At 38.7% G+C, this 27,715-nt stretch overlaps 1 protein-coding gene across 12 annotated transcripts in view; it reads right to left on the bottom strand.

Moving 5' to 3' along the window:
- The window catches only part of MCF2L (MCF.2 cell line derived transforming sequence like), a 144,224-nt gene that overhangs the window by 21,553 nt on the left and 94,956 nt on the right, over positions 1–27,715 (bottom strand). For 10 of the 12 annotated variants that reach the window (XR_014850194.1, XM_085053237.1, XM_085053150.1 and 7 more), the window contains exons 4-14: positions 18,564–18,654; positions 8,667–8,786; positions 7,724–7,840; positions 7,061–7,210; positions 6,246–6,370; positions 4,410–4,524; positions 3,337–3,456; positions 2,328–2,519; positions 1,943–2,134; positions 1,097–1,256; positions 878–948 (exon numbers count right to left, since the gene is read on the bottom strand). Coding sequence is in view for 11 of the 12 variants with exons in the window: in XM_085053237.1 (XP_084909363.1) it covers positions 878–948; positions 1,097–1,256; positions 1,943–2,134; positions 2,328–2,519; positions 3,337–3,456; positions 4,410–4,524; positions 6,246–6,370; positions 7,061–7,210; positions 7,724–7,840; positions 8,667–8,786; positions 18,564–18,654 (1,453 nt within the window). In the remaining variant the exon portion in view is untranslated. Of the gene's footprint in view, positions 1–877; positions 949–1,096; positions 1,257–1,942; positions 2,135–2,327; positions 2,520–3,336; positions 3,457–4,409; positions 4,525–6,245; positions 6,371–7,060; positions 7,211–7,723; positions 7,841–8,666; positions 8,787–18,563; positions 18,655–18,781; positions 19,383–20,881; positions 20,902–27,715 lie in introns of those variants that run through there. The other 2 variants (XM_085053219.1, XM_085053214.1) reach the window with 2 other exon arrangements.

The raw sequence follows: 27,715 nt of genomic DNA, 5'->3' as shown, positions 1-27,715 counted from the left end.
AAACAGCTCAAGTCAACCTGAAGGTCTTGAAACACACATTTGGACAAGGGAAGTTCTCCATGAGAGGCCACTTTAGAAGAGATGGTGGTTCAAAGCCCATTCTCAAAGTGGACATCTTGCATAATCAAGCATAATCTTGCAGGCAACACCAGCCTTAGTCTGTTTTCCAAGCTAAAAATAGGGTGCTAACTTTCTGGTTACTTCTTAACCTGACACAGAAATTCACTCTTAAAACTTTTACTGTAATAGCTAAACCTAACTGTGGCTTGCTGAAAAAAGAGAAGGATTCTGCTTTCAACCCCTCCTTGAACTACCCTTTCTTCTACAAATGTTGTCCATCCTGGTCATGTGGTCCTGCCTCCCTCCTTGCCTTGTCTTTTGCCAAACCTTTGCTGAGTTGATTCAACCCTCTAACCCAGTGAGAAACTACTTGTTTCTGTGGCTGCCATCAGGACACTTCCCTTGCCAGAGGCAGGGGAGGACGACCATCCCCACTTGGGAATGGCAACCGTTTAGGTCAGGTGAAACTGTCCTGGAGCCAATGACAACCACTTCCTCACTGTCAACCATTTTAAGAGTAGCCAACTACTAGTGGCAAACAAAAAATGTTTCTTGTTCATAGATTTAATATTTTGCTGCCCCTAATTTTTTCCTAATATTGGCAACTATTTACTTTACCTTCCCTCATAACCAGCCAAGCAACAAAGCAGCCCCTATTTAAACCACATGACAGTTTCACCAGTGTTACTTCAACTGGGACAAATCATCACTTTTTCAGTGGAATTGCCTCATTTGTATTGAGAGTTCCTGAGTACTCTGTTGTCCTATGACTTTCTCAAGCAGCACATGTGTGAAAAATGCAAAGTAACAAAATTACCTTCCCTTTTCTGTAGTTTACCCTCCGAAGCGCGCTGCTTTCTGAGTTGGACACATTTTCTCTTTGAAGACCTAAACACGTAAACCAGAATCAAACAGAAGTCAGAACTGTATCAGATCTGACACAGATTTTTATGCAACCACAAATTAAGGCTGAAAGTTTCTTTAAGTTTCTCAGCACAACACCAAAAAATAATTAAAGGCTAATACAGTTATTTACCTGGAGAGGTACAAGGAGATTTTACAAATGCTTCAGGTCTTGGTGCAACTGGCTGAACAGGACGTGTCTGCTTAGCTGCCAGTTTCTTAAGACTTACTTGTCGCTTTTGAAACATTTCTTCCATACTTTCTTGCTTCTGGAAAACCTTTTGCACATGCTCCTACCGTTGCCATGGAAATAAAAACTAACTTAAATCAAAATAATAATTGAAATAATTTATTACAATTTTTAAATTCCTGTCAGAGACTTATCAACAAGCTACATTGACATCTACAGCTTATTGATTTGAAATTGCAATTACTTTTATACCACATATAGAAATATTATGCTAACTCTTTACTCTTAACAAGGTATAATTTACCGTGATTTAGTACACTTAAAAATTGGAACATCACTTCAAAAAATAGTTAGTGTGCATACTATAGGGAAATCTGGGATTCAAGTTTCAATTAAAGAAAAAAAAAGTTTTTTAATAGTGTCTAAAGGTTCTGTTAGGGGAAGAGATCAACCAAGAAGAAAAGGAATATATTCTCAAGTTCAAAAAAAAAAGAAAGAAAAGTAGCACATTTTTGCAACATGAAAAGATATATCAAATACTCACTTGGGAGAAGTTTTTTTTTAAAGCAATTATACTGTCTGAAAAATTGAAGCAGTTATGAAAAGTCTCTGAAGCCCTTGATGCTTATCCAAAGATGTTATGAAACTCAGGCACAGAAATGTGTTGGCTTTCCAGTTCTTAGGTATAACTCCTAGTACTGATTATTTAGCTTTATCAGTGGCAGTACTAGAGAGCAATTCTAAAATGAGCAAATGGACACAAAGATACACTTAAACATCTTCTGGTACCTTTAGGTCTTCATTGAGGATGTGTGCATACTCTCTGTAAATTTTATTCAGCTCCTTGATTTTATTGCCAGCGCCGGTATCCAGGAATTTCTCTATCTCCTGTAATGCTGATTCTGCACCATCCTGAGACTGACACTTATCTACTGGCTGTGAAGCCAGCAGGTAAATTCCTTCATCACACCACTTCATAGACTGGAAACAGAAGAACAGGGTCAGAATGCACCAATGTCAGCAGCACACTCTAAGAGTTTAAAATACCTCAACCTTCTCATGTATTCAGCTATTTAAAGAGAAAACTTCCAACACACTGAGATAATGTTGCCTACCATTGTGACAATTGTGTGACTGAGGTTTTTGAGAAACAATTGTTGCATACAAAATTTACCTTCTCTAGTAGGTCATGCAGTTCCAGAGATTTGTTAAGATGATTTCTCCTCCGTTCTGTCTCAGTAGTGAAGGTATCACAGAGATGGTGAAGTTCACTGCATTTTGGAATAATGGAGTCCACAGCATAATGATTGCTTTGAATAAAAGCATCACGTTCTGAGGCTAACATTCTGGCTTTTGCTACAGTTTCCTAAGAAAACAAGCACTGATTTAGGTACATCTTTCCTTGGATCAAGATCAATGAAAAAAATTAAAAATTTTTTACACAGTGAAATACAGATATTGATAAAGAATATCTCCTTAGTTAACAGCTGCCTTGCTTAACAAATCGATTTCCCATCTTTCCAGATGCCCAAGAATTTTCATGTACCAGAGTACTTCAGAAACAATCCTGAGTTTAATCAATGGCCTCCTTGTGAAGGAACCACTGTTGTCTTTCTGTGCCTTATTCAGCAGTGTCTGTGTGTGTAGGTATGCAATTTGGGGTACAGCAACGAATTAAAATTGAACCCAAATTAAAAAAATACCTATCTCAGCCTTAAGAGCAACGAGCTCACTTAGAGTGTAATATATTTCACAGTGAAGCACAGATCAGAAAAAGGTTCCCTCTCTACATTGTCCAGTGTATGCTTCTGTTGGCCATCTTTATTGTACATTCAATACACAGCTTTCTTATTTCTAAGGTTTATGGAAAAATGTGGCTTTCACAGGAATGGAAGTGGCCCCTTGATCAGTAAATGCAAAACTTGGTTTTGCAGACATTTCATGCAATTCTCCCACAAAGGAATCACATTTTGTGACTGGTCACTGCTCTTTGTTGAGTGATATCCAATAATTACTCTGCTCCAATGGTTAAAGACATTATTCCAAAATCCTTCTGCACGTTACTTGAGACACAGATTCTGCCTTGTTGTCAGCTTAAACTGGCACACTCAGCAACCAAATCCCACTCCCCTCTGCACATGCATTGCCATAGTAGAAATCAGGGAGACTTGCAAAGTTCTTACATATGATTTTTCTTCAAAGTTGGCAAGATCTTTCAAAATATGCTCCACATGTGAACAGCTGTTTCCCACATCTGTGAAAGCAGACAGTCTCTCAGACACAATATCCAAAGCTGCTTTGACCTGAAATGAGACACAGCTATGTATGAATGAAGAGAACTCCACCTCCCTGGACACCCACCAGTTAAATAGCTGATAGCCACTATCTGCAGTCAGGTAACTCACGTTATGTGGTAACTGGGGAACAGAGAGTAGTCACCTTTTTTTGGTCAGCCTACCTTTCCCCCCAATTCAAAATGAAAACATACAAAAAAAAAATACAAAGAGAAGGCAGTGAAGTAATCCTGTTTCCTGGTACTGAAACAGATACAGGAAATCTAATGCTCAGGAAACATTTATGATCTTGCTTTTACCAGATGACAACAATACAAAGCAACATTAATATTAACAGCAAAACATGAGGGAGAGGCACCCTAGTGATTGGTTTAGAGACAGACAAAGGTTTGCAAGAGGGTTTCTGAGTGTTGTTCTTGTGGAGACACAGGGGCTGTGCTCCGAGATCAGCTACCCCAGGATAAAGAGTCTGTAGGTGCCATCAAGCAAATGAGTTAAACAACATGAGATCAGAAACTGGCTGTAAAAATTGTAGTTCAGCCTCCACCCAGCTTCTAACAGTGTGGTTGCAACTTCCCACCCACAGTGTTTCACAAAATTTCAGCCAGAAGGTTTAGTTGAGACTTGGTTCCATAAAAGGACCTATTGGCAAGATGAAAGTGTTGCAGCAGCATTTTATGCTTCTGTGGTACAGAACAGGTTTCAGGGCAGTTTTTGAATGCTTACACACTGCTGGGTGCATGGAAAAAAACCATCCTAAGACTGCAGAAAAGAAGATGTTATGTTGTATAGGCAAGAATTCAAACTAGTAAAGATAGCAGTATGTCAAGTAAGGACGAGCATGAGAAAAAGGTTGGAGGAGGCTTTCAAGTACACACAAGAACTGTAAAAACAAGAGCAGGAAGTATTTTCCACTGATTTTCTATACTACCAAATACTGACTGCCACCAAGAAGTCCTCACCTCTCTGAAATTCTGTTCAAAATTCCGCAGGCGCAGACACTGCTCTAGTTTTTGCTGATGCTTAATCCAAAACTCATCAAAGGCGGTCTCTGTTTCATGTAATTGAGCCAGTAGCCTTAAAAAAATCAAAACAAAACACATTAAAAAAATTCTCTAAGAATGATGGGTGCAACCTTCAAGGGACAATGCAATCTTCCACAACAGATGGATTATTTTCCAGAACAAATAAACTCGATACAAGAAACACATTTTAGTATCACACAGTATCATTTCCTACAATAACACTGATGTAAAAAAATGAAAACCAACACAAATGTTAAGTTCTAAAAAATGGGCAAGTGCTTATTTTAAGCACCTTCTCAGCTCTGGCCGGGGGACATGGAGAGCTGGGGCTAACATACATAAATAAAATATGTAAATCTGTGTGGGTGAGGACTTGGAGCAACCCAAGCCTTAGGCTATGAGGAAAACTTAAGGTAAAAATTCGTACTGCTGTGACCAGTCAGCTGCCCTTACATTTCATTCCTTGGAGCAAAGATATAAACCTGAAAGCCATTGCTCCTTCTCTTCCAACCAGAGCTATCAATTAAATATCACAAGCAAGTGTACAGCTGCACTGTGATTAAAAAAACCCTTCTTTGATTGTAATTCTGGCAAATGAGTTAAAACTTTCACTTCTTATCTTCTACTACTGCATTTTACAGGATGATATCCTATGGACTTTTTAAAATGCACTTTGCTGTATTTAGGCTACATCCAGGGAAGGCTACACATCAGGATTTTAATGAACTTTTGTCTTCAGCAGTAGAGAAATGAACTCTGAATTTAGAAGCTAAAACCATCTAGAGAAAAGGCAGTGACACAGACACACACACACAGAGTTTGTTCCAACTTCCATCAGATTTTGTATCAATAGGAATATTATGGATAAATTAGCAACCCCCACCCTGATTGTCCTTGGATAGCTGATAGCAACAGTAACCAAAAAAAGGTGACTTCTGCCAAGCTTTGTGGATTGGAATGGACAGTTATTTGGAAAGAGAAGTCGGCCTGAGTGTAACAGAAACACAGAATGACAGACAAAAAAAGAATGCAGAATGCTGCCTGGGGGAAATGAGCTATGCTTTCATAGCCTTGTGAAAATTTACATCTGTGCTACAGTGATATAATGTCTTCAAACCTGGCAGTTATTTAAGGCAGGGGGGGTGTGTGTGGCAGGCAGGGAGCAAAGGAAAACAATGTCTGTTATATACCCAAGGAAGCATATAGGAAATTGGTGCATAGATACTTTAAGACTGGTGAACTCCCTAGCAGCCCTTTAAAGGCTACTAACAGCACTGATAATTATCAGGTTTAAAAGAAAAAAACCCTCCCACTTCAAAGGGATCTAATGAAAAGGAACAGATCTACTGAAAAGAAGGGATAGATCACTTCAGTCTTCCCCTCTTGCCTTCTGTATGGCAGAAAGATTTCCTTGGATTGCACGTTAGTTTCTAAACAAAGCATTGATGTTCTTTAAAACAAAGAAAAGATGCTCAACTATACAGTCTAAATGTGACAAAAATGAAAAAAAAAAAAAAAAAGACCAGTGTTGTGTTTTTGGTATCAGAATTCCAACCCCATTTCCCTATAGCCAAGTGACCCCACAGTGAACATTAGGGGGTTACTTTGTTCAGGACAGATCTGACAACAGGGGAGTTGCTTCTGAAATATTTTATAATGTTCACATTGCAACATTTGCTTGTTTGCAAAGCACATATATGGAATTAAATAAAGGAGCTGGGGAGGGGTGAAAAAAGCAGAAAAGCAGCATATTTGGTATTTCACACCTCTCACCTTTCTACCGTTGTTTGATTGTCTAGCTGATCTTGATTCAGTTTGTACTCAGGATTCTCAGTAACTGGTTTTGTAATACTTCCAAGGATATCATCTCCCTGTTCTACTGCTACCCTGATATCCTCCTACAAAACAAAACAAAACAAAACAAAACAAAACAAAACCCCCACATGCTGTAGTGGTGTGTTGTTGTTTTTTTAAGCAAAATTCACAAGGCACTGAGCTGGAAGAAGGATTTTAGCAGCATTCGAGCAAGCACAGTTTCATTAAAAGCAGTGGCTGACAACAGACAGTAAATGATAAATGTCAGCTTTTTCCATGTTTACCATCTTAGGATCCCAGTGTAACTGAGTTGAATTTTCATGGTAGACAGCCTTCTAGTGTCGCTTTAGGCTACAAATATCTCAAAAATTTTACATGCACAGTTATGAAACCACCAAATAGCTTTCATTTAAGCCTATTTGAAAGAACATTTGTTCATGCTTCAAAAGGCCATATATTTTAACATGCATGCAAATACAATCAAATTTCCTGTTGCAAACAAAACTACAAATTAAACACACCACCACTTACAAAGAAATTACTGTTTCACATTCAAGTCATTATGCATTTGTACATACATAAACTTAGTTTCAAGAAATGTCATTTTTCAGTGAAAAAGGATTTTTAACATCAAAAAACCCAAGTTCAAGAAGATATTGATGGTTCACATTATTACTGTCTATTAGCATTGTCCATATTTTCCATTAATATCACTAGCTATAGATTAAAATACAGTTTAGCTAAAAGACAGCATCTTTACAAAAATTACATACCTTCATTTTGTCCTTCTTTTCTGTGTGTGTTGCAAGAAGGGAGCTGGTTGATTGCACATCATTTGGTAGTTCTGTTTCAGCCAGCTCAGTCCCAAAGGACTGAAGAATCTGAGCTGTTTGCTTAACCTTTTGGGCGAAACCTTCTATAGCCTTTTGGAACAAAAAGCATTAAAAATGTTTTGTGTTCATCACACACATATGTACAAACAAACTCATGCACACAAAATATAACTCTCAAAACAAACCCAAACAAATGAATTACAAGACTGAAAAACGGCCAAAGTATAATTTTGCAAGCAACAGATACCGTCACCATTAATTCCTTAATTGTATATTTTTCTTGTATCAGGCTTGTATCAGGTGTATCTTCTTCATATTTTTATAATCTGGAGTTATTTTACAAGATGAGCTTTTTCTTTCTTGTAGCAAAACCAATAAACCTCAACACAATAACACACTGTAGTTCCTTTGCTCCAAGTGTTCAGAAAACCCCTCCCAAGTTATTACTCATATTATTTCTCTGAGATGACTAAGTACCATTGGGAACATCTTCTCACACTGAGCAAGTCAACTTGCATCACTTGGAATCTGTTTTATAAATGACAGGGTATGAAACAGAAGTGTTCATTAAGCTGAAAAGTTAAAACAAAACCTACGACTTACAGTGCGACGGGACAGCCATCTGTTGTGGCAGTAATCCAGGGTGCCACCAAGATCTTCTGTTAATTGTGTCTTATCAATGTAACCCTGCAGTTCTGCTACTGAGCCCAGCATTATGATCTGCAGCAGGACAGAAAAAAGTGAACGTGATCAGTGGTGACAAGTCCCTTGTTAAGGATTCTAAGCCCCATCCTTCAGACACTGACAGAGAAAATGCACTTTAATATAGAAGTGAGAGATGGAACTGTTTCCTGTGGGTATAGAAAAAACAAACTTATCAGTTCTTTCTTCAGCTGAAGATGATGTAAATGTAAATGACTGAATATGAGCATGAGCACCAGGCATATTAAAAAAAAAAAAGTTTATGAATTATACAGCATAACACTACCAGATTTTTTTATTTTGATAAACCATACTTGGCTATTTTCTAAAAGCAACATTCATTTCTTGTTCATTTTTCCTTGTTATCCTGGGTCTGCAGGAGACAACAATAGTGTCTATATGGATTTGTCATGTAAGCACTGGTTTCCCAAAATAAATGAAAGATGGGGGAAAATTTTCTTAAAGACCACTTTTCACCCTTGAAATTTACATCTGATAAGTACAATAACTTTTACATCATTAGCTCATATAGATTCAAATTTTATTTTAAAATATAAATGCTGTACATTTGAAAATAAAACCACAATTTGTGGGTTTACTGGTGATATAAAAACAGGCATCCATTGTATGTTTGTTCAAATTACATTTTCCATGGGAAATGCATCTGCTCTAAAATTCACATACTCTTTCAAGAATAAACCATTGTGAATTGGATAAAATTGCTAGAACTGCCTCTAAGCATTGCTTTTTGTTGGGGTTTCTTTGGTCCGCACTGGCTACCCTAAGTATTTTTTACAGATTCCTCAGATTCCTGGTAGTAAAGTGAAAACAGAGGATTACTTACAGGTACTTTCATTCTAAGCTCATCTTTGTTGATTCTGAAAGCAATATCTGAGAGAGCTCGATGAAAAAATCCTGTTGGGCGCAGAACGAGGACTAATTGCAGGTTCCCTGGGAAAGATGCCTGCAAAGCAAGTTTAGCCAGTTATTTTCTGTGTCTCAGCTCCAGAAAATATTTTTGAACAAGGAGAAGCCCCTGATAAACCACAAACTAACTGTATCAAAGGCCTCCCATAATGGGGTGACCAATCATATTGTTGCATGCCCAGTACAAAGAGCTTCATTCAAAAGACTTTTACTTGTCTTAGGAAACAGGGATCTATTCTCTTGGAATAAATTTTTTTTCTGGTCTGGCTTGTACTGCTCTTCAGCTAAGATTACAACCTACCCAAGGAGGCTAATGAACAAAAAGCAGTGGCTTAGTATTTTTACCAGAACTACCTTCATGGTTACTTCATCTTCTCTTTAACAGAAGGTGCCAAGAGAAATTTCCATTATTGTGCGAAAACATAACAAATTTGTGCATATACTACCTTGCCAGTTGCCTACACAACTTATTGCCACAGAAAATGAATTTCTCAGGCAGTTACTTAGAAATAAGCTTCAATTTGGCTGACAAAAATAAAAATCAAGTATAAAAATTCTCAGTTCTGTTTTTTCTTATCAACTTCCAACTAGCAATCCAATGGATCTTTCCCAGTTCTACAAATGATAGAGGGAAAAAAGAAGAGAGGAGAAACAACAATAACAACAACAAAAAATAGCCTTAAATTATTAAAAATCAAACTCTGCTGTGGCAGAGATTTGCATATTTGGCATTTAGCCACTGTCGGAAACATTCTCCTCTATTCAGTATTTCCACTGTAGGAAGGCAGTGAAATTCACTAAAGAAATGATCATTATAATGATTAAGTATGCAATTTTCTTCATTATACTGTTGGAAATTATTTCACTTTTCTAGCAAACTGATTTACTGGAGGGAAGAAGAAAAAGCCAGCAAAAAAGCCCCACTGACTAAAAGAGCTGTCATGCTATGCTCTGTTCCAAGCCTAGTGGAACTGTTAGTATCTGGAAGGTTGAAGGGTGATTTAATAATCATTTTGAGGTTTCCAAGGGTTCCAGGTACTTAGCATTAGTAATGAAAAACTTTTAAAGGGAAAAGTAGTTTAACACTTTTCTAGAAAACTTCACAGATTCATTGTGGTTCTCCAGATATTCAGTATATAACCAAGATCTCAGTTTGACTGAGGACGCTTAAAGGCTTGAGCTTCTTAATCTGCCTCCACTTCAGTGATGTCTAAATTTCCTAGAAAGTACAGTGCTTCAGTCCCAAAGGAGTCTGATGGCTGGGAACAGAATCCAGGTAATTCTGAGTGTCCTCACCAGCTCCTCATCCTAGCCCTGTGAAGTTCACTCAAAAAGTACACTGTTCACTAGAACTAGTGCAGCCTGTGAAGTTACTCATCCATAGTTACCAGAGGAAAAACTTTTAGTAGAAAATTTCTGACTGTATTTAGAAGAAAAAGAAAAGATGATACTTTTCTTACTATTTTTTCTGAGTTGCCATACTAAGGAAAACCACTAATTTATTTAAGAGACATTACAACAACAGAAAAAAAAATTCTTCAATTAAATCTTCTGAATAATCTTTTTAGGATGACAGCCATATTTACTTCTCCCATTCCCTAGACATGTCAATTTATTTTGTGCCTATAACAGAAGTCTTTAGTCTAACTGACCTGATACTTTTTACCTGCAGCTTCCAAAATGTGAAGTTTATTCAGTGGCAATGCAAATATTTCAGAATAAAAAGCTCTAATAGGAAATACCTTTCAGATAACACATTTTGAAAAAAGTAAGGTGCCTCCTTTTGAGATATCCACCCCAATACATGATGCCCTGACATACTGTCTGTGGCAGTGAATATTTGCAACCCATTCAGCCTTACTTGGAGTGCTGGGAAATGCACTGGGCAGGGTCTACATAACCTCCTTGAGGATCCCTTTCCCCACAAAAGGTTGGGCTAGATGGTCTTTCAACATCCCGCCCAACCCAATCTCTGATTTTGTGACATTTAGGCTATTACTGAAGCAAACAGCAGTACCCAAATGTAATGTAATAATAAGTTTTCCTGGACTGTGTATTACCTCTTATGAAATAGAGTTTAATTGCATGAGGAAATTAAGTATGGTGTTCAATTAAATGAAAACAGAGAAAATGCATTACAATTATTTTCCATCTCAGTGTGTCAACCCAAAATGATGCTGTTGAAGTCAATACAGTCTTTTATCACTTGAATTCCCATTTAAGGCCTGTCAGAAATTTCCCTTGCCTCTGAAAAAAGCTTAAATTCTAGATTACTCTGTCTACAGTATCATCTTGCCTCCACTAGTCTGTCTCCATCTGGTTTTGTTTTTTTTCTTCAAAAAACCCGATGTCTTAATAAATGATGCCTCCTACCATTGCTGTGGCTAGAAGTCAAATCTGCAAATTGATTTTTGTGAAACAAGAAAGGGAAGTAGTGCTACAGTAAACAATGTTGGTCTTGTGCCAGCTTTTACAGTTTATCAAAGGCTGTATCTGCACTGCCAAAATACTACTATTTTTCCTTAGATTTTTTTTCCTAAAGCCCTGGTGACTTGCAGAAACAATACTATGATGTAAGAGATACTCCTTAGATACTGCCTGTGAACTTCATTGACCAGTCAGTTTCACCCTGAATACTGGAACAAAACAAAAATTCTCTGTCCCAGTCCAGCAGCACATTTGTTTGAAGCCATTGTATGCTAACCAGACAACAAACAATGACTTCTCAATAACGCTTTGCTAAATGTTAAGCACCAAAAAATATTCATGTTATGTTTAGCAGTGCTGTCAAATAAAGTGCTTTCAAGGACTGTTTCACTGATGTCAATGAACCTTAATGAGACTTGATGAAGGGTTTGTATGCTCGAAAACTGGATTTTTTTTTTCCCCAAAAGTGTCTTTCTTTACTAGATAAATTAATATTAGCAGTTCCTGGAACATCTTGTCTCAAATATTGAGTTTACCTGGTTTAATGCCCCTGCAAAAGAGACCAGAGGTCATGTTTTTCACATTCTCCACAAAAGTTAGGAGAGCCCAGCCCATATATTTATTCATCTCACTTGCACTTGTTTGGTATTTCATGACAGTCATGCGACTAGTTTTCTATCTGCTCACTCCTTCACTTTCTCATTCAATCAGGCCAGTGCCAATTCCAAAGACATAGAAAAAGATGTAGATGTGCACATTGTTATCAGCTTTGAATTAAGTCTGACCAAACCAGGAATTTGTATACAGCATAGCCCTGGGATCAAAGCTTTCCAATACATGAAGATCTCTGCTGTCCTACAAGTACCCTGAACCAAGAACATGGGGAAGAACCTTTTCTGGCTGGACAAATTGAGGGACAACCTTAAACTCTCAAGAAAACCAATTAAATTCTCAGGAGCAGGATGACCTGCCTGCTTTGAGGCCTCTGCTTCTCAGGGATGGGGAGCCTTCCACTACATGCCCTAGGTTTCTGGAAAGGGAAATACGTAGAGAGATGGAACACAGTTGAGTGTGTTCAATTATCATAGTATTATCAAATTATCATAGTATTACAGCATGGATTGGATTGAAAGGGATCTTAAAGATCATCTATTTCTAGACCCACCCCCCCACCAGGGACAGGAACACCTTCCACTAGACCAGGTGGTGCATCCAAACTGGCCTTGAACACTTCCAGGGTTGAGGCATCCACAGCTTCTCTGAGCAACCTGTTCTGATGCTTTACTACCCTTACACCACAGAATTTCTTCCTAACATGTAATGTAAGTCTCTCCTCATACAGTTTAAAACAACTCCCCCTTGTCTTATCACTATCTGACTGTGTAAAGTCACTCCCCCTCTATTTTATAAGCCCCATTTAAGTACCAAAAGGCTGCAGTGAGGTCTGGTCCAGAGCCTTCTCTTCTGAACAGCCTCAGTTCTCCCAGCCTGTTCTCATAGGAGAGTTGCTCCAGACCTCTGATCCCCTTTGTGGCCTCCTTTGGACCACACGTTAGTTGCATAAAATCCTAACTACTACTATTCTTTACAGTATTTTGCTGACAGAGAGGCTGTCTATACCACCAGTACTGACCCTGGAGTTAAGCCAACTTGCAGAAATATCATAACCACGTGAGCCATCCAAGAGCTAATGCTTGACTCCGTTTTAGTAGCTCCATCTTAAAACGTTTGGAACACTAATTTTCATTGTATGAACAGCTTCAATATACCCACATTACCAAACTCTGTGGTGATGTTTTCCCTTCTGCACTCACTAGCATGCCATGAGCCACACAGCACTTCTTTCCAAAATACTTCTGTATATAAAGGAGCTAATAAGTACTTGCTTACCTACTTTTTTAAAGACTGTTTATTCCTGGCTAGAATGAAGAACTGTCTTACACAGAATTCTTGTCATGAAAGAACCTTGAACTAAATCAATTAATAAAAAGAGCAGCTTGAAATCTAGTTTTAAAAACATAGAACTGTTTTGCATTAGATCTGTGTTTAATGCTTGTGACATTATGATTCTGCTTTCTGAGTTTAAGTGACTCACTTCTCTGTTTTTACATATTAAAGACAAAAAAACATACATTGTAAAGGAAAATGGCCCAAGGATAACTGCAAAAGTGCCTGCATGTGTAGCAGTCTAAAAACATCCAAAGCAATAGGACAAAACCATACTGATCTCAAAAAAACTTACTCATGTATCATTTAATGGACTCATTCATAACAATAGCTACACTACAAAATTAATACAAATACTGTTCTAGATTTATCATACTGCCAAGTTCTTGTCTTGAATCCAAGCAAAATAAGAAATATGACAAGGGGTTGATAGAAGAGCAGTATTTTCAAACTTAACCACACGAAGTGTTGTGTCATTATAGTTTTTCAGGACATGATGCAAAGAGCTAGCTAGAAACTGGGCTAATGGGAAATACCTATCCATAATACAAAATAGTGCCTTTCATGGGGCACCACTTACTAAACAAATCTTTTCTATATCAACAACTCACTATGAAACTCAACATCTCTACATACAAGGCCAGAGAACTCAAAGTTGGATTACTGCACTTCAGTGTTTCTCACCTTGGATGTCAAATGAATGACGAGACTCCAGATGACACAAAAATAGGACTGCCTGAGTCCTGCAAGGTTTAGGTTGGAATTACAAATTCACAGACTCAACTAGGTTGGAAAAGACCTCCAAGATCAACGAGTCCAGCCTAAGCACTCTGGTGTCTCCACTGGCTTCTGGTTTCTTCCTGCCAGTCAGCAGTGCTGACCCTAATCTTCAGAATGGTTTGGATGTAATTAATGGGCTAAGCCTCTGTTCCAGTGAAGACTGCATTTTGATTTATGAACAGTGAAGAAAAGCAGTGCTCTGGACAATGCAGTTCAAAACAAAAGGCATGAAATCTGAATACAATGCATCCTTAATTAGCAGTGGTAAATCACAAAGCAAATTTCTTCTCCAGGAAGTTGAATAAAACCCATCTCTTGTCACATTTAGAAAGGGCTGCAAGGTTTTGTAACTGGATAAAAATTCCTCACTACCACCTCCATCCCAACTGCTTTCCCAAGAGCAGTGGCCCACAGCTATGTTATTCCCTACACACCAAGTTAAGGAGGTTTATTTTCTCTGGACCTTCAATATGAGGTCGATGGATGGCTGTGGGAAAACTTTTAACGATGCTGAGTGCAGTTTTCTGTCTGTCTAAATGGGTGAGTTCACACTTCAGCCTTTCCCTCAAGGATGACAATGATGACAGGACAAGAAGAGACTAATACAATGTAATGATATAGGCTTCATTGTTTTAAGAAAACACAGTGGAACTATGAAGAGGGCAGTGTGAAACCCTAGAATACGTTGATTAGTAAAAAGCCTTGTTCCTAAAACTGTGGATTGAACATTGCTTGTTCGGGTATGATAACATTAGGAGAGAAGTAGGAAAAAAAAAAGAAAAAAAGAGAATAATTTTTGACTGCATGGAAAGGAAAAGATGATCAATTTGTCTGGCTTTTGTCACTCACCCAACTTCAGCTGGGACAATACAAAGTTGCTTTACCAAGCAACATGACTGCTCCTCATTGCACACTTATCCACGAGACTACCCAACTGCCCAGTCCAGGAGCTAAAAGGTTCAGCATGGTCTTGCATGTCTCTGTATACTCTGAATACCATGTTTAACTGAAAACAGGACATTCTAATACAAATTTAGAAGAATCACTGCAGCTGACAGGGCATAAAGTTTAAAAAATTTTGCATCCCCAAACAACAATGTAATATCAGTGAACAATTTGCAACTACTAACTTCAATATTGTTCTTGTAAGAAATTTCAAATTCTACTGCCTCTCTAACACAGCAATTTGCTATCAATGCTTCACACTTAACATGCAACTTGGCTCTTGGAGCTTCTACTAGAGCTCCACCTCTCAGTCTCACTTTCCCAGCAGCCCACATTTTTCCTAAGCGAATAAGTTCAGCCAAATCAGGAGAAAAATAAAAAGAATAATGTTTGCAATGTCTCTTAAGCCACAGATTCTGCAAGTCTTGCACTGGCTAAGGACAACTTCCTGGGCTGCCTGCCCATTGCAGTAGTAGCAAGTAGCATAAAGTATCAAGTAGAATAAAACAATAGCAAAGCATGCATTCCAGGGCATGTTCTTGCCACAATCTCTGTCACATCTCTGGAAAAGAAGGGCCATCTTTTAGTCCAGGCCTCTGGTTTTGCTCAGTCCCACTGCACTGCATGTGCTGCAGCAGCCACCCTGGGCGAGCAGTGCAGTCACTGACCTTCCACTGTGTCTGCAAAAATAGGTTAACCTCAGCTCCAGAGTCTTGACTACAGCAAGCTTTAAGTATCAGTATGAAATACAGATTCAGCTCATCATTGCTCATTTTCTGTCCCAGTGAAAAAAAAAAGGTATCCATAACAACAACAAAGGAAAAATGAAGACTAGACATTTTTCAGAATAGAGAGAGATTTTCCACAATAATTTCATCCTGAAACAAAAAATATTTTTTGTTAGTTTTGTTTTAAAACATACTTCCAACACCCACTAGTACAAACCAACAACTGTGTGTGAAGGTAACAAGGACTAATAATAAAATATACATGCTAGTAAGAATTTCTGTCTAACAGATGTGCAGTGCTTACAAAAATACTTCCTACAGTTGCCAGGGTATTAGTGATGGGCAGATGCTTCAGCCAGGATATTCCTGTTGGGCAGTGCTCCAGCAACAGCATCCTATGTTGGCATTTCTGATTTCACAAATCAAGAGACTCAACTCCCTCAGGACAATTAGAGAAAAATCAGGAAAGGTGGCAGAAGGACGCTGCAGAAACAATGACACATAACCCGACAGCCAGAAGTCTCTTCTCAAATAACATGAGACTCCTATCCTCACACACAGCAATAAGCTCTAGCAACAAAAAAAAGAACGTGCTGAAGAGGGGCTTTTTACAAGGGCAGGGAGTGATAGGACAAGGGGGAATGGCTTCGAATTGAAAGGAGATAGGTTCAGATGGGACATTAGGAAGAAATTCTTTTTCCTAGGAGGTGGTGAGGCACTAGAAGAGGTTACTCAGAGGAGCTGGGCATTTTCTATCCCTGAAAGTATTCAAGGCCAGGTTGGATGAGCCTTTGAGCCACCTGGTCTAGTGGAAAGTGTCCCTGCCCATGGCAGAGGGGTTGGATGATCTTTGAGGTCCCTTCCAATCCAAACCATTCTGTCATTCCATGATTGAAACTGCCACAGCTATCAGGTACATCAGGTACAATCTGGATAGCCTAAATAACATTCAGATGCTTCATAACCACCAAAAGACAACTCTGACTGTTAGGAAAACCAAACAAATGGAAGTCTCCAGTCACCCTTGAGCCATTCAAAAGAAATCTTTGTCCATCAATAGGACCTCACTAATTTGATGCAATATATGTATCTGGTATATTTGGCTTTTTTTTTTAAGAACAGACAGCTGAAATGCATTAGATTTTGTTTATATCCAATACTGTAGCAAAGATATGATGGACAACAGCAAACAATTTTTAATTTCCTTTGGAATGGGAACACAGAATTTTCAAGTGTTCAGGGCTGATGTGACTATTTCTGAAGTCCAGCAGGAGGACTGCTATAAATATATATCTACATGGGTGAAATTCAAAGCCAACACTGTTGCTGTTCAACAAGAGAAGCAAATAAATTTTAAAAATCAAGCCTTTAACAGGTTAGACTTCAGCTAAGAAGCATGCTTTCTCCTTTGAAAAAAGCTCACAGAAGAATGAAAACAGACGAAAACAGCAAAATAACCCATCACCAACAGTACTGCAACTGTGCAGTGCTCCTGCATTTAACACCCTTCTCTGGGCAAATCCCTTAGGCACCAACACCCTCATGACAATGACAGATCTCTTATAATGGGTAATAGCTGTTCAGCTCTGTTCACCATGCTTCAAAGCAAAGCAACACACACTGGAGGAACATTACCATAAATGTTATCATCATGGCTATAAGCAACTTGTCTGTAGTTGCTCCCTAACCCTTAAAACCCCAATTATGCAAATAAAAGGACCATCATCTGTGCAACACTTATCTGCCCTTGAACAGAAACTACAGCAGTGAATTTTGAAAGAGATTCAAAACCTCCAGAGACAGAGTCCTTTTTCTTTAATCATCCTAAATTATGCTGCTTTCAGTTTTCACTTTTGGAATTTGCTCAATGCTGCATCTCAAAATTTCAAGAGGAGCTGCAAAAGCAGATTTTGCTAATATTTCAATGTATTTTCAATATTTTAACATTCTTAACGTAATTATTATGTAAAAACTTGTATTGTGGGAATATTATATCACTATATATTCATTCACAAAACATCATATAGTGGGAGTAACTTACTACCTTTAAAGAAATATCTTTTAACTTATGACAAACAAAAAATTCTTCAGCTATAATTAGGCTACACAAAAATGACATTTACTGTTTTTATTTGACTTTTATCTTACAGAGTCAAAAGTTTTCAGCCATTAAAAACTAGAAGATACTTACAGCTTTGTTTTTCAGCCCTTACTGGAAAGACTGTTGAGACTAACAATTCAAGCAAGGACAATAAGGGAAAAGAAAAGCCAACCAACCAACCAACCAACCAAAAACTAAAAAAACAAGCAAACCATCAGTAGAATAAGCACATGATAAACATGAATCTGTCTTTCCCTACTTCTGCAAAAAAAAAAAAAAATAGGCAATCCTCTATTAAGCTTCTTTTTCCAATTTTAAAACTATTAATTGAAAGGGAGACTGGGAGACTGAAAGTGAACAGCATGTACTGTTGATCGACCACAGAAAGCATGTAAAATTTTCTCGTTTACAAGTAACCTGTTTTAAATCAAACATCGCAAGAACAGTTTTTCCATGTGAATTCCTTTCAACAGTGGTAAACTCAACCAGGCCCTCACCCTCATGTCTTTGTAAAAGGGAAGCTCGCTTGAATACTGAAAAGTGGACCTAAACTCTCAGGGATGCATGGAGTGTCCATGCAAACATTAGCTCCCACCTGGGAGAGCTGCATGCTGCACACATTCACAAGCACACACACTCTCTCCAAGTGCATACTTGGGAAAATGTCCTGCATTAAATGCAGGAGATGTCCTTCATTAAAAGCACATCACAGACACATGATGCTCTGTCCAGTCAGCTGGGATACAAAAGACCTGCTGGATGCCTTCAGTATCATCTATTAGCCGACATAGAGTTGAAGAAAAAAAGAATTATGTTTTTCCACATGTCAGATCAAGGTTCAACACAGAAAAATCTTTCTAAAGAGGTAATTTAAAACAGTACTCACTGCTATCCTCAGGATGGAAGCTTTCACGGAGGTCCATTTGTCCTGTCTGCGATCTATGACAAGAATAAATCCAATTCCAGCATCTCGTAAACTAAGTTTGGAGGAAGAAATAAGAAAACAGGAAAGTTAAGTTAAAAACACAAATGTAACTCCTGGTTCCCTCACACAGAAAAGCAGTTAAAAAACAGGTTTTTAAGGAAAAAAAAAAGTAGCTTGACCTTTTTGTGTAGAATCTTCTTCATTTAAGTGTCTTAAATAAAGATATACTATACACCATTGCAAAGATGCAGCAGTCCCATATGCATTTCACAGAGTTTCAAAATGTATTCAAATAATGAATGCTTCTTTTTCACAGAAGATAATATTTACATTTCTTGCACAGAGATTATTTCAGAGGAAAATAAGACTGTTTGATTCTCCACTGTTTGGTGCTGATATAAATCCCTTCCTCATGATGTTTTCATTATAATTTCAGGATCACAATAAAGTCGTTTTCCTTTTGCATCTGCTTTTAACCTTCTGTTTGAATTGTCTTCCTCCTCACTGATATTGAAAACTCCTGAAAAACACAGATCCTTCTGATCACTCCATCATATTGCTCCACACATCTGAAATTCTCATATGCCTCCAGGTCGTGAACTTCTTCCTAGGTGCATTTTTACATTCACTGAAACAAAAAACCCTTACGGCTTTTAAACACTCCAAATCATAGATGAGAACAACGAGCTCAGACGCGCTTCTCTGGAATGGAAACATCTGTGAGAGAGATTCTGCTCAAATCCTGGCGTACGGGTGACCTTTCTCTTTTGCCTGTGCTCAGCTGCATGTGCTACCGAGCCCTGACCAAGGGATATGCTCCTGTTTTGTAATTCCCCATCTAAGCCAATTGTGCAATGCCAGCAGCAGCCCTCCCCAGCCAATCGCAGACAAAATGGAAACAGCAGGCAAATACAAGGCAGACAGGCTCAGCTTCATTGTTTTCTCATATATTTGGTTATTTTTCAATATATGTGCTGTATTTTTAGTCCTGATAATTCATTGCAAGGCCTGCTGTAGCACTGTGTGATATTTAGAAATACTGTGCATCAATTTGTTATTATAATACCTTAAAAGAAAAAATAAAAATCAACACAGCAGAATGTCAGGATTCTTTACTCACGATTGCTGAATCATGGAAACATCAGCTTTGCTTTATAAGATTATATCAGTAGCATAATGATAAGAGGATGTTTAGGAGGATGAAGAACACAGGTACCCAGATGTGTCATCTTAAGGTACTCTTCAAAATTACAAATCTAAACATGACTCACAGTTTATTCCCTCTCTTTGACAGAATGCAGTATCTTTCAAATTTACAGACATCATATTTAGTGGGAAACATGAATAATCATAAAAAATGCAAAGGAGTCCTTCCTTTCTTTCAGAAGAAGCTAAGCAGTCCTTTTAGCACAGCAGAATATTAGAAATGATCCTCATTGCCCACATTCAGTGCACATTACTTAACTCTCGCCTCTGGGTTAGGACAACACTGATAAACAACATCTGAGCACTTGCCTTGTAAGCCTGACAACCCTTGCACACAAACAAGGCTTTATATTAGCAATATGCTTCCCACTACAGTAAATTTCCATGACTTACTGAAGTTTCCCCTCTTCTTTTTCTTTATTTAAAGGGCGAGAGGAGGAGAGAGATTCAGACTGAGTTTAGCCTCTTCCTGTTCCCCATTTAAAGTTCTCACAATTTTAACCTTTAGTGACTGAGCAAAATAGAATTATAATAGCAACCCTGCGCCATGATAATCAGGTAGCAAAACAAACTCCTTAGGTACACAGCCTTAACGTGGATGAATGGAGTCAAAAAGGTGCTACAGCTGTTCCCACAGGAGTTAGTGTGGATTTTGAAACGTATTAAGACTTGTAAGAGCCATTTTCCCTGCTCTGTAGAAGTTCCCAGGAGCCCTGAAATTTCTCCATACTTCCTCAAAGGAAGCATAATCTCAGAGTGCCTAAATGAAACATCTGTATCGTATTTCAAGAAACTACTGAAATTTCAGTGCAATATGAATAAAATTAAAGCCTCTGAAACAGCATTGACAGGATTTCTCTCTAGGAGCATAGGAAAATACAGGCTCAGCTGGGACCCCAGAAATTATCTACATGGCAACTCCACACAGTTAATCACCTGCCTCAACAAATGACAGTAAGCAGAGCTTAGTATCATTATCCTAGAGAAATAAAAAGACAAGGCTTACTTAAGTGGAAGAATTAATTAAAGAAAAGCACATCTCTAAGATAGCCCAAAAGAGGTCTTCAGCCAACCTTCTTTTTCCACAGGATCAAATATGTTGTGTGCTTGCATGAATCAGCCACCTCAGACATAAAAGCCAGGATTTCCCACTGCTGCCTAGAAGAGACCCAGTGGCAAAGTCTTGAGCATCTGACTTCAACCCCTGAACTCTCCACTAATATAGACGGCTCAAAAAAAAATTAAATGCCCTGTTCCAAATCAATCAGGGTGGGAAAAATATTTGTTATCTTGACAACAGTGCCTTGTTGCAAAGGCCTGGCTGTGGACTCTGGGATCCAGCTCCAGCAAGTCTTAGGCAGGAAGCAACAAACCAAACTAAGACATTGTGTACAACAAAGTTGAGAACATTACAAAGACAACAAAGTCATGTATTCAAGAAAAGTAAATATTGAAAACAGGTCTGTTTGCCAATGTACCCTTGCTCTACTGACCTCTCTTTGCTGCCAGACACGCACCTGCACATGGAGTTGCAAGACATCTTGCAATACCCTCCTCTCTTTTAGGGCACAGGATGAATGTGCTTTGGAAACAAGCACATATTTAATTTTCCTTTGGCTCCTGATTTGACTGAGTGCCAGCTGTCCCTCTTTCCCTCAGCCATATTTATTACATTTTATCCCAATACTGATTTTCCTCTACCCCTCCATGTGCTTGAGAGGAATGCATTTTGGTTGTGCTCTGTGTCTCAGCAGAAGCATGTTCTGATGGGCACAGCCTGTCCTGCTCATCTAGCTTTTTTCCCCTTGCTCCCACTGCATTGTACTCATCAGCTTAGCTCACATCTTCTCATGCCTCTGTATCACTTTCCAATAAACTTGTCTCCACCACCCACATTTGTCTCTCCCAGTCATCCTTCCTTGTCCCAAGAACATCTCAAAAAGTCTTTTTTAATTAGTTTTAATTTTAGACTGTCAGGACGAATGACATCAGTTCTCACTCCTTCCTGGATATCACAGTCCCTTCATCCTCCAGCCTGAGTCTCCTGCACCCTATGTCCCACTCAGTCTCCCAGCATTTTCCCTTGGGTGGACACTTCCCCCAGCTGTGGTCCTGCCTGTGGAGTCCAGCAGCTTTCCTGCACTGACTGCTGCTCAACAGGTGGCACTCACATCCCACACCACAGCCTTCCTGGCTCCAGAGCAGCTCATCCTGCAACCACAGAGAAGCCCCTGCTCAGCCCCTGGGTGAAGCAGGACTTTTTTGACAATAGGCTTGAGGAGCTACTGAGCAACTGTGGCCTGGGATTTAGGCAGATTTTTCTCAAGGTACTTCCTTGACACAAAGGCCATCATTCTTCTAAGTGCCAAGTCTGAGTCCTTGAACAAAGGAAGGAGACACTTGACTTTCTCAAAAAATAAGTTGTTTCAATGTTTGAAAAGCACGGTAGATTTGTTCCCTGGCATCTTAGGCAACACTCAGCTGTTTAGGCTGAACTTTACACTATAAAATCAGGTGGCACCTCACAAATGGAAAGAAAATTTGTCAGAGTTGTAAATGACTAGAACAAACCCTTACAGTGAGAAACATTAGAAAACCTTAATAGAAGCACCTGCCTATTCAGGCTTCTTAACATTTCCTTTACAAACTTTGTTGTCTTTAATGTATTAACTTGTATCCGGTGTACTTTCTGAAATATAATTTATATAAGCTTGTAATTCAAATTTAGTATTTCCTTCTTTTGTTTCCCTGCTAATACATTCACAAAAAACCCCCAAACCAAAACAAAAAGGCCCCAGAATATCACGGGATAAGCACTGTTCTTCTGTTTATCCACCAGAACAAAGAACAGAACATTTTTAGAAAGGCAGAGAAACTATCCCTGCTCTGCAGGAAATGTGTCCAGCAAACTCACAAAGGCCAGGTTAGAAAGGTAGAAAGTGGAGGAAGAGGAGCAGGGCCACAGAGGACATGAGAAAATGCACCAGAGTCTGCTCAGTCCCCTCCCTCTGTCTTGGAGAGCCAGTGTAAAACCATTTGGAGGAGGTGACAAGCGAGGTTGAAATACCTGTCCAGCAAGCAGCCAGTTTTCCATGCAGACTGTAAAGCAGGAACTGAATTTTCCACTTAGTGACTCCTCACATTAGATTATGGGGACATCCCCTCTTTGTCTTGTTTGCAAGACTTATTAGCTCATGTACTTGGGGGAAAGGGTGGGAAAGCTTATAGTACATAGGACTGTGGAAAGAAACTTCCCTCTGGGGTATGTGGAAGTAATTACATAAACACCATCTGAAAGATCCTTGCATTTCTCCAAGGTATGGGTGGTGACAACTGCTACACAAATAATTTCCTATTGCTTCTACACTGCTGTATGAAAGTGGTTAGTATACATTGATCTCCACTACAAATGAAACAAAGCAAATCTTTGGGTTCATCCCAGAGACTTGAAAATATCAAACCTTTGCACGTTTGAAATTCTGTACAGCATTTTAGGTTACATAAGCCCAGTTATTTAAAACTGAATTTCAGTCTGACAGCTTCATTATTAAACAGTTGGCCTACATTGCACTCAGGACTGTTCCCTACCTCAACTATCTCAGCATACAAACAGACCAGAAATTCTTGCTCTCAAGGGCTTAACAGGTATTTCCATAGTAGGACTTCAGTAACATTTCATGAAGAATTACAGCATTGAGCAGAGCAGCAAGGCAATCTCTGCAGCAATCTGCACTATGAGCAGAACTCTGGTACCACCCTATCTTAAAGCTTCCTCACCCACAGCAGCTTGTCACTGACCATCAATGCCCATCAGTGACACACACACACTGCTCCAAAAGATGTGAGGTCTGGGACAGCTCACAAATCCTGATCTCTTTTGGCATGCAACTGTAAACCTATGTAGGACAGACTTGGAATTGGCTCTTCCACTCATCACTGGTCACTTAGCTGAGGAAAAGGCCATTGGAAATCAGACACTTAATGAGCAAGGTTACTGTTTCCCAAGAGAAACTTTGCATTCTACATTTTCAGAGACACATCAACTGACTGAACCTGAGCCACCTCAAAGACCACTTCTCCATCTCTCAAGTTGCTGCTAGGAATGATTTCGTGGGGGGTGAAGGGGAGACAAGAATTCTTTCTTAATTATCAGAGTTTCACACATTAAATAAATGAAACCATGAATGCTCCAGCAATTAATGGAAGCAGAGAAGAACCACCTCCTTAGTGGCCTTTATAAGCTCTAGAAGACAGTCAGATAATATAGTGAAGAATCTGATATTAATAGCATTAACAAATCAAGATAAAAATCTCCAGTACTGCAACTGGGAAAGAAAAAAAATTCAGCTAAGCCCTGTGGTGACATTTCACATTACCAGTTTTATGCTGGTTTTGCAGCAAGGAAAAGGGCAGGAAAAATCTAGCATAGCCTTGCTGCACATCTCGCTTTCCACCCCTTATGTAGGAGAGATAAGACTTCAATTTGATCATTGGCTATGTCCCAGAGGATGAAGCTTTTCCTAGAGCAGAATTTAATGGATTATGAACTTGACACACACAAAAAAAAAAAAAAAAAGAAAAAAAAAAAGAAAATAAAATCTAGTGCCCAGCCACTACACAGTAATTAGACCTATAGCAGTTTCATTTTCTTACAATTCTTGATTGCTTGTTATCATAAAGCCTACTTTGTTTCAAAACCGGCCAATTCATGCACTTCATTCCAAAAGAAATCCACCAGCTGGGTACTTTAAAAAAGGAACAAAAAAAAAATCGTATTTGGCATGTACCACTAATTTCAAAATGTTTAAAAGCTGCTTAATAATTTTAAAATATCTTGTACTCAATTGGTCTTTAAATATTTTGATCTTATGACAAGTTCTTTCTCATAATCCAAAGTAAAACTAAAATTAAAGACTTAACATTTTAAGCCACCATTTCTACGGAGAAGAAAGCACACTTGTGCTTTCTTGAGTAAATGATGAAAATAGCATGATATATCACATTTCACAAAGATCCAGTTCAAAAGCTTCAGATATTGCATGCTTTTATAGCCCAAAATACCCAGCTTCACTGTAGAAGATTCTCTAAAGCAATTTAGAGATAGCAGGAACTGAAAAAGAACTATAAACCAGACATATAAGTTCTTACATTGAACTTCCTAGTTTCAATTGCTAGGTGAGCCTGTAGGTTTTAACACAGTATCTAAGCTGAATACTACATTGCAATGCTGCTGCCATTTCAGATCTATCTTAATGTGTTTTCAAAAACTTGCACTTAAATTAGTACTTAAAAGCATTTAACTGAAGAATACAGTGGCAAATAGAAAATGTTATATTCCTTTACAACATGTTACAAAAGTAGCATTTTATAAAGTTACATAATGTTACAAATTATATTCTGAACTTGAAATTAATAATATTTTATATTCATTAAATGATACCATGTGATCATGAAGTGATTATGGCACTAAGACAAGTGTTCTGAAAGCTTCCTATTAACTACACTTGCTCTAAATTAGCAAACTTTATATTTTCTATTTTTGCGACAGAAAATTTGAGGTTTGCATTGTTATTGAGATATCAGTGGCAAAGAAGCCACCTGCCAAGAAAATACATAGAATGAAAATGTATTTCCAAAAGATGTCTGTCTATGCAGTTGTATGAGTTGTATGTTGCTATCATGGCATTCAGTTGGTTAGCCAATAGCAGTTTGGTGCCAAATTCCGCCACAGATGTAGATATATGACTGAGGTCAAGAATATTGAACAAATCTGAGGACAGAATTGTTCCTAACAAAGGTAGCATTCATGAACACCCAGATGAAGCTCTTTGGCTACCTAGCAGACCTCTTGAGCCCCTAAAGCAAACTGGCATGACATTTTGGCTCCCACTCAACCAGCGGGCCTGACATGTTGTGGTGATACTCATCTGTGACATCTCACTTCAGATCCCTACAAGAATCACTTTCCGCTGAGGTGTATCACCAGTCTTCAGTAATCAGTTCTTATTCCAGCAAAATTAATGAGAAAAACCAGAAATTGCAGGTGCACTCTATTTATGGTACATATCACTGCATATGGGGCAAAAATAGGAATGCAATGATTAACAACTTCGACATCATTTCAGATAGAATTAATATAGTTTTGGCTTTAGATTTTGTAACCTGTATCTCAGCTGAAAACACTGAGGAAGTCAGCTAGTGCAGGAAGCACAGCTGAAAGGACATGTCCATCACTTCTATCCCATTGAAAAATCATCCAGAGCAGACCCAAGAAACAGGCTCACCTCAAACTTCCTGAGGTGCTGAATTTAAAGCTGCTGCCTGGTGGTGTGGAAGTCACTGCACAGCACCTATCTCCGTATCCAAATCTCCAGAGTCAGGGGAAAAACGTGCCATCTACTCCTTACAGTGTTTCACTAGTGAGCATCTGTACTGTGCTTTGGCATGAAAGAAGGCTATTGGTGTAGAAGAACTTGTTCTATTTGATTATTGGGCTCAGCCAGCTCAATGAACTGTAACTGGGAAAAGCAAAAAAAAAAAAAATGCAGCTCAAACTAAGGCTGATCACTGTTCATGAAGAAATATAGGAAAAGAGAATGAACTCCAGCAGAAGAAATTTAAAATCAGACAGCCAGAAGTGCTGTTATACAAGTGCAGCCTCTAGTGGTTTGTCCAAAATCACTGAATGCCAAGTGAAAATTATTATCCATCAAGCTCTTGGCACTAACAGCTGCATTTCACCCAACACAGCTGATGCTGTGATACTCCACAGCAGAAGCACAACCTGTAAGCAAGGAGGCACCACTTCTTATTGATGCTTAGGCTTCAAACCTGATTTTAAAAATAAAAACTTCTTCCCCCCCCTCCCCCCCACCTTAAAAAACCCCAAACAACTAAATCACTATGAATACAACAACATGCATACTAGTCTGCCATCTAATGAATTCTATACTGAAATTCTGTGACTAGACGTATTTTTTTAATGCACAGTAAAAAACCCTAAGCATTTAGACCTTCTTTTTATTTTGGTTTTGATAGTTACTACCTTCCCTTCAGAGAAACAGATGAAGCTGCACAGGAAATTAAAAGCTGAGCTTCTGTGTTGGAACTGGACCTGTTAAAGCTTCATTATTAGAGAAGGTTCAGATAAGAAATTTGATGCATTTCCCTGCCTGAACTATGCACTTTTTTTTCTTATTTCTTGACATTCCAGTTAACTCTCCCTAAATCTTACTCAGTGTACCTACCACTGATGAAAACCTTCTCTCTTTCCTTTTGTATTATGCTTACTTTTGGTCTTAGCTGTTATTAGTTCATGCCCCAGGCATGTCTAAAAACACTGTATTGCAATTTTCTCAGGACTGGGGAGCCATCAGATAACCAAAATTGCATTTTAGGATATCCCAGCAAGCGGGCAAAGGGCATCATAGGCAAGTGGTTATAATTTGCCCATGAAGCAGCAGAGATGAGCCAAATCATACAGCTTGGCAGAGTGACACCATGAAAATAAATGCCTTTTGCCACTTTATAAGCAAAGGCAAGATAATTACACATGATGTTCTGTCAGTGACAGGAGACCTTAAAAGCCAGATAAACAGGAGCAAAAATAATGAGAGCTACTTCAAAGAGCTTTGTCTAAGGGGTTATTAACAATTCAAAACTTTGGAAGTCTCATCCAAACTTCACAACACCTGTAGGTCAGACAGCCACAACTGGTTATGTGTAGCCCTATGCCTGATCTGCAAATTCCTCAGTCACCACAGGACCATGACAACAGCAGCTCACTGCATCTGCCTGCAGACCAAGAACCAGCAAGGAAGATGGGCTACTATTGGAGATGTTCTCTCAACAAGGCAAATGCCTACTCGCTGACAAACAGCAGAGCTGCCCTCCAGCCTGGGTCCCAA

The sequence above is a fragment of the Lichenostomus cassidix genome, chromosome 1, assembly GCF_008360975.1.
Source record: "Lichenostomus cassidix isolate B80296 chromosome 1, HeHo_3.0, whole genome shotgun sequence".
In the NCBI taxonomy this organism is placed as follows: domain Eukaryota; kingdom Metazoa; phylum Chordata; class Aves; order Passeriformes; family Meliphagidae; genus Lichenostomus; species Lichenostomus cassidix.
This window is presented reverse-complemented; position numbering and strand designations above follow the sequence as displayed.